This window comes from Sinocyclocheilus rhinocerous, unplaced genomic scaffold (genome assembly GCF_001515625.1).
Source record: "Sinocyclocheilus rhinocerous isolate Xijiao unplaced genomic scaffold, SAMN03320098_v1.1 scaffold5122, whole genome shotgun sequence".
In the NCBI taxonomy this organism is placed as follows: Eukaryota; Metazoa; Chordata; class Actinopteri; order Cypriniformes; family Cyprinidae; genus Sinocyclocheilus; species Sinocyclocheilus rhinocerous.
The window spans coordinates 61920-67444 of NW_015630553.1; the positions used below are offsets into that span (position 1 = coordinate 61920).

Genomic DNA, 5525 nt, shown 5'->3' on the forward strand with positions numbered 1-5525 from the left:
ATATTTGTTTGAGTGTTTGTGTGAATGCTTGTGTTTGTGTTGAGTGTTTGTGTGTGATTGAGTGTTTGTGTTTGCGTGTATGTTTGTGTTTTGCTGCATATTTGTGTTTGTTTGTGTGTATGTTTGTGTTGAGTGTTTGTGTGTGTGCGCGTGTATGCGCGTGCATGTGTGTGCGCGTGTATGTGCGTGTGTGTGTGTGTGTGTCTGTGAGAGAGAGAGAGAGAGAGGGTGAGGGTTAGAACAAGAGCCAGAGGAGCTTTTCCTACTTAAACCTCTGGTTGGTCATCATTGCCCCCAAAATAATGTAAGGGATTTATATTTTTATCCATTTCTTTATTTATTCATTAAGCTAAACATTTTTTTTCAATTTATCATAATGTGTGTGTGTGTGCGCGTGCAATCCAGGCGATTTCACCTGATCACACCTTTCACCTTCACCTGATCAAACGCCTTCCGTTTCTTTATCAATGCCGCCAAAAAGTCATTGAAGAATAAGACCCTTGGTGATTTATCAAGTCATGCTCTTGTTTCTCCAAGGTCGCTGTTTTTACATCTACAGATAAAATCAGGGTCTCAACAGCAGCAATCCTCTCTTACGCATCACCAATTCGCTGACTCATTGTTTGAAGTTGAACTGTTAGGTCATGTATTGCTTCCAGGATCGTACTAATTTTAGCGTCCATAGCACACATAATATTTTCTGTCATCTTTTCCATTGCCATTAACAAGTTCGGCTCCATTTTGTCGGCTGAGGTGCAGGCCTCCATGATAATATTCTAGACATTCTCAAAAAAAGAAATCAGCCCTCCTGATAAGCTAGCAGGCACGTAAAAGGATAATTAAATGAAAATTTCTCAGAGCTCAATCGGGTTGCGTCAGAGCTCTACGGCACCATCTTTCTCTCTCCCCCGAGAAATTATGTTTGATTGGCTGTGTGTGGTTGATGCTGGTAGAGTAGAAGTCTGTTGGAAAAGACTGACAGGTCTTTGTTTGGGTGCATGAGGGCACTTTGAAACAGTGTTTGAAACTGTCTGAAACACTGCTTACCTTTGGGCTGTATTGGCTGAGTTTATAGCAGCAGTGATGAATAGTTTTCAGCTATGCTTACAATTTCATCTCAGCTTTATATTCAGATATAAATAAATTCACATATATTCGTGCTTCTGTTATGTGTCTGAACACAAATCATGTCTGATCAAGTGGACATCTAAAAACCAAAGGCTATTATTAAAATGTGATCAATAGTTCAAACAGTAGCACTTGTCAATTACAATACCAAGAGTTTCACATATCTAAAGAGTTTGCGTTAGATATATGTCTGACAAATGAATAAATGTAAATAAAAAAATATTTCATAGTCATGCTCAGAAAACATGTCTTTACAAATCCATCTCCTTACAGACTTGCTGGATGTCGTCTCTCTGGTCAGTGCTGTGAACATTTGTCTTCAGCACTCCAATCATCAAACTCCCATCTGAGAGAGCTGGACCTGAGTAACAATAACCTGCAGGATTCAGGATTGAATTTGCTCTCTACTGGATTAAAGAGTTCACATTGTCAACTGAACATATTGAGGTACGACTTTCATATTGACTAATTCACTATGTTGAAATATATTAAAGAATAGGTGCTTTTTAGGTGTGTAATTGTTTAGCTCTCTGAGGTTGGTGAACATGCTGTCGCATTCAATTGTATTTTTTCCTGATAAAGGCAAAAAAAACGTATTTTTGGTCATGTAGATAAGAGTAATACATCATTGGAAACTGTACTTTTATTTGTATAAACTCACATGAACACCAAAACACTGCTTTTTTAAAATAATATTTTTTTTAAAATGGTGCGCTTTCACATGATGTTTGTGCACTTCTTTCTGAAACGCGTCACAATAATGAACCAAAACTCACGAAAACTTGACACTCAGACATGAGCGATGTCTGTAGAAAGCTTGCCTACTAAAGTGTACATTTAAATGAAGTAATTAATATGGAAAAAATTATAATTCCCTGACAAAGTAATCCATATGAAACCTATGCAAGGTACAGTTTTTCCCATCTGAGCTCGTTATCTGTAATGTGGTCACATCCACGTGCTGTGCGGGCTATTCATATGGTAATCATCCACGTGAGCCACACGAACATGTGAAAGGCCAAATCACCTCGATAAACAAAGCAGCAAGCTTCATCAACTTCATCTAGGCTACTTTTTGTTTTTGGAAGAAGACACGCTGTGAAGAATAAGCCTTGTATTTACCTCAGAAGAAGAATTTGATGCAACATGCGTTTTGATCCAGCAAACTGGTTTCTGATGAGTTCGTCATTTTTCTTATTTGCATTAGTTGACATGTTATTGTGACATAAACTTGTACACATTTTACTAGTTGGACTTTTCCCAAACTATAATTCCAGACTAAAATGTGTGAAATTTTACATTTTGAAATATGATTCATTGCATCTAATGTCGTATGACGCAAGGATGTATTTATGCTATATAATATAAAACAATACTATATAAAAGTATGAGTGTTTACACTGTAACATGTTTTATGTTATATTGTAAGAATGTTTAGACCAGTTTTTACTGTGAAATAGTCTGTTCGCAAATATTTGCTCCAAAGTAGATGTTTATAACATGCTTAACAATAATTTAGTTTCTCAGATATAAAATGTTCTTTTTGTACTCTATGATAGTACATACAAAGCATGTGTGCATCTATGACTACAAAATCATGTTTTCTGTTCAGTTCATGGAAACAAGCAGCAAACACCTTGGAGATACCAAGTTTGGTTTATTTTTTCAACAGAAACGGGATATGTTTCCAGGAATGGCACAAAGGTGTGACTGTTCAAGTCTTTGACCTTCATTATATACATTTTGATTATATTGTATTTTTAAATACAATTTTAAAACCCATTATTTTAATCTCCTCACATTCTTTCTTACCTGCCTCACAGTCACATTCCAAAAATTCTAGTCAACAACATCCGGTACTCAAATGTCTTGTGAACAAATGTTGTGTATGTTTTATGGCCTTATTTCATTGAATGAAAAATATAGTTTATTTTTTTCACTAACCATGCATAAACTTTATTTTCTCAAAAACACAAACATGTTCATACATGCCGCTCACATATTATTGTAGCACAGTTTGTTCTGAATACAGTGTAATCAGATTTTAGCCATTAATGTTAGAAACTGCACATAAAGTGTCCTTCCTGTTCTTGTCCCCATTTAGTTCTATTAGTCCCAGGTGGCAAGCCCGTCGGACGTTCAGGTGGCAAGCCCACCGGCGGTTCCTGTGGCAAGCCCGCCGGACGTTCATGTGGCACTCGCTCCAGTGTCGGCTGAAGCCCCAGAGCTCGCTCCAGTGTCGGCTCCAGCCCCAGAGCTCACTCCAGTGCTTTGTATTGTCATTGCTCTTATTTGTACTTAGAATAATAGCCATTGGCTAAGAAGAAACTTTTGTAATTTGTCAATAAAGCAGACTTCATTCCGGCCATTGCTTCTCAGTCTACTCTTTTTATCTTGGGGTTCAATGAGACCTGGATTCGTCCAGAAGACTCGGCAACCCCTGCTGCTCTCTCTAACAACATCTCTTTCTCTTACACCCCCGTCAGGTTGGAAGGGACGTAGTACTTTAAGGGTATGTCAGTATGTTGTCGGTGATACTACCATTTTTGTATGTGTCTAACATCATTTTATATTTTCAGCTTTGGATTCTGATTCTTTTTTTGGGTGGGGGGGCTGTAGAAAAATTTTGACATGCCCTGACATTGCTGCTTTTTTCATGGCCATGACTAATGATATAATTCACACCTTAGAGACAAAGGGCCCTCCCCTAATGGCCAATCAGTGTGACTGTGACTGTGAGGCAGGTAAGAAAAAATGTGAGGAGATTAAAATATTTTTTTTTTATTATTATTTTTTTTAAACACAGAGCCTTGAACAGTCACACACCTTTGTGCCATTCCTGGAAACAGATCCTGTTCAACTGTTGAAACAATTAAACCATACCTGGTATTTTTCAAGGTGTTTGCTGCTTCTATCCATGCACTGAATAAAAAACAGCCCCACCATCAGTAGTCAGCAATGGAGCTTATTTTGCCATATTCACTTAGAAAATCAGCCCAGTGTAGTTGAACAGCTTGCTGATGTTGGTACAGTGCTCACAGAGAAAAACATTTTGAAGAGACTAATGTGAAAGTAAGCAGGTTTGTAACAATGTGGTTGTGAAACACACACAATGATGAGGATGAAGATCAAATAACAGTCTCTAATAATCCGAACAGGGTAAATCCACCAGTAAATCCACCAACGAGCAAAAAAGCAACACAACCATAGCACATACGAGACCCAACAATAAAACTCAAACAAAACAGGACGCAAGTAGTAGAGATAATGAGATGATAGATTAGTGTACAGCTGAAACTGAGTGTCCATGATAACAAACTAACTAAGGGAAAATAGTAGACTGAAAACAAAAGTCCATGGTGTGTGAGAGTGTGACAGAATGCCCCCTCCCGGATAGTACATCCTCACATTGTGGTGATGAGGAGATGGGAAAGGGATGGCACACACAGGCAGAGGAATGCAGAGGGAGGCTTTGGCAGAGGACAGACGACCGGTAGATTGCAGAACCAAAAAAAATCCAGGGTGGTGATGATGGAGGTGAAAACCAGTGGATAGCCTTAAGCAGAGGCAGGTGGCAGATGATCCAGACCACAGCCAAGACTGCGCCCCACACCAGCGTTGCTGGAGGGAGGAGCCATGACGGTGGAGGTTATAACAGCGCCATGAAGACGAGCGCAGGCAACAATGACTTGTCAGGTGGAGCCCACCGTGCAGACGTAGAGCCGAGGAAGTGATGTGACGCCGATGACCTGGGTGGCTGTGACGGAGCTGCAGAAAGATGGAAGTGGGGATCCGGAGGGCAGAGGACGAACTGGAGCGACCGAGGGTGGAGGTGGAGCCTGAGGGAAGGTGGAATGAGCTGAAGATGAAGGGGTGGAGGGCCGGAGAGTAGCGGATGGCCCGCAAGTCCCCAACTAAGGTGTGGCGAGGTCTGAACCAGGGGAAGGCTACGAACTGAGAGATCATTAAAAAATGCAACTGAACATATTCCCCGAACTCGGAGGGTTAAGACAGCTTTTTTTGCAAATGATTCTGTCTTTAATTTATTCTTACATTTGGTTTTGTGTGTGTATAAGAATCATGGGCTGTGTATTGTCACAATTCTACTTTTCATTTCCATGTACAGAATACAAAAAAACTCCAAACTCCGGTCCTGGAGGGCCCATGTCCTGCAAAGTGTAGCTCCATCCAGTTCCAAAACACCTGCCTGGAAGTTTCTATTAATTCTGAAGACCTCGATTAGCTGGTTCAAGTGTGTTAATCAGGGTTGGAGCTAAACTCTGCAGGGCAGTGGCCCTCCGGGAGCTGAATCTGACACCCCTGCACTATGTCACTCTCCGTTATAGACTCATTGGATGTGGTCTCTCTCATCGGCACTGTGAAAGTTTGTCTTCAGC

General features: G+C 40.3%; 1 protein-coding gene across 1 annotated transcript in view; it reads left to right on the forward strand.

The window, feature by feature from the left end:
• Positions 1 to 3345, forward strand: part of LOC107740566 (uncharacterized) — a 33321-nt gene extending 29976 nt beyond the window's left edge. Inside the window, exon 8 of the mRNA XM_016553014.1 lies at positions 3233 to 3345. Within this exon, the coding sequence (XP_016408500.1) occupies positions 3233 to 3345 (113 nt within the window). The remainder of the gene's footprint in view (positions 1 to 3232) is intronic.
• The last annotated feature ends 2180 nt before the right edge of the window (positions 3346 to 5525 follow it).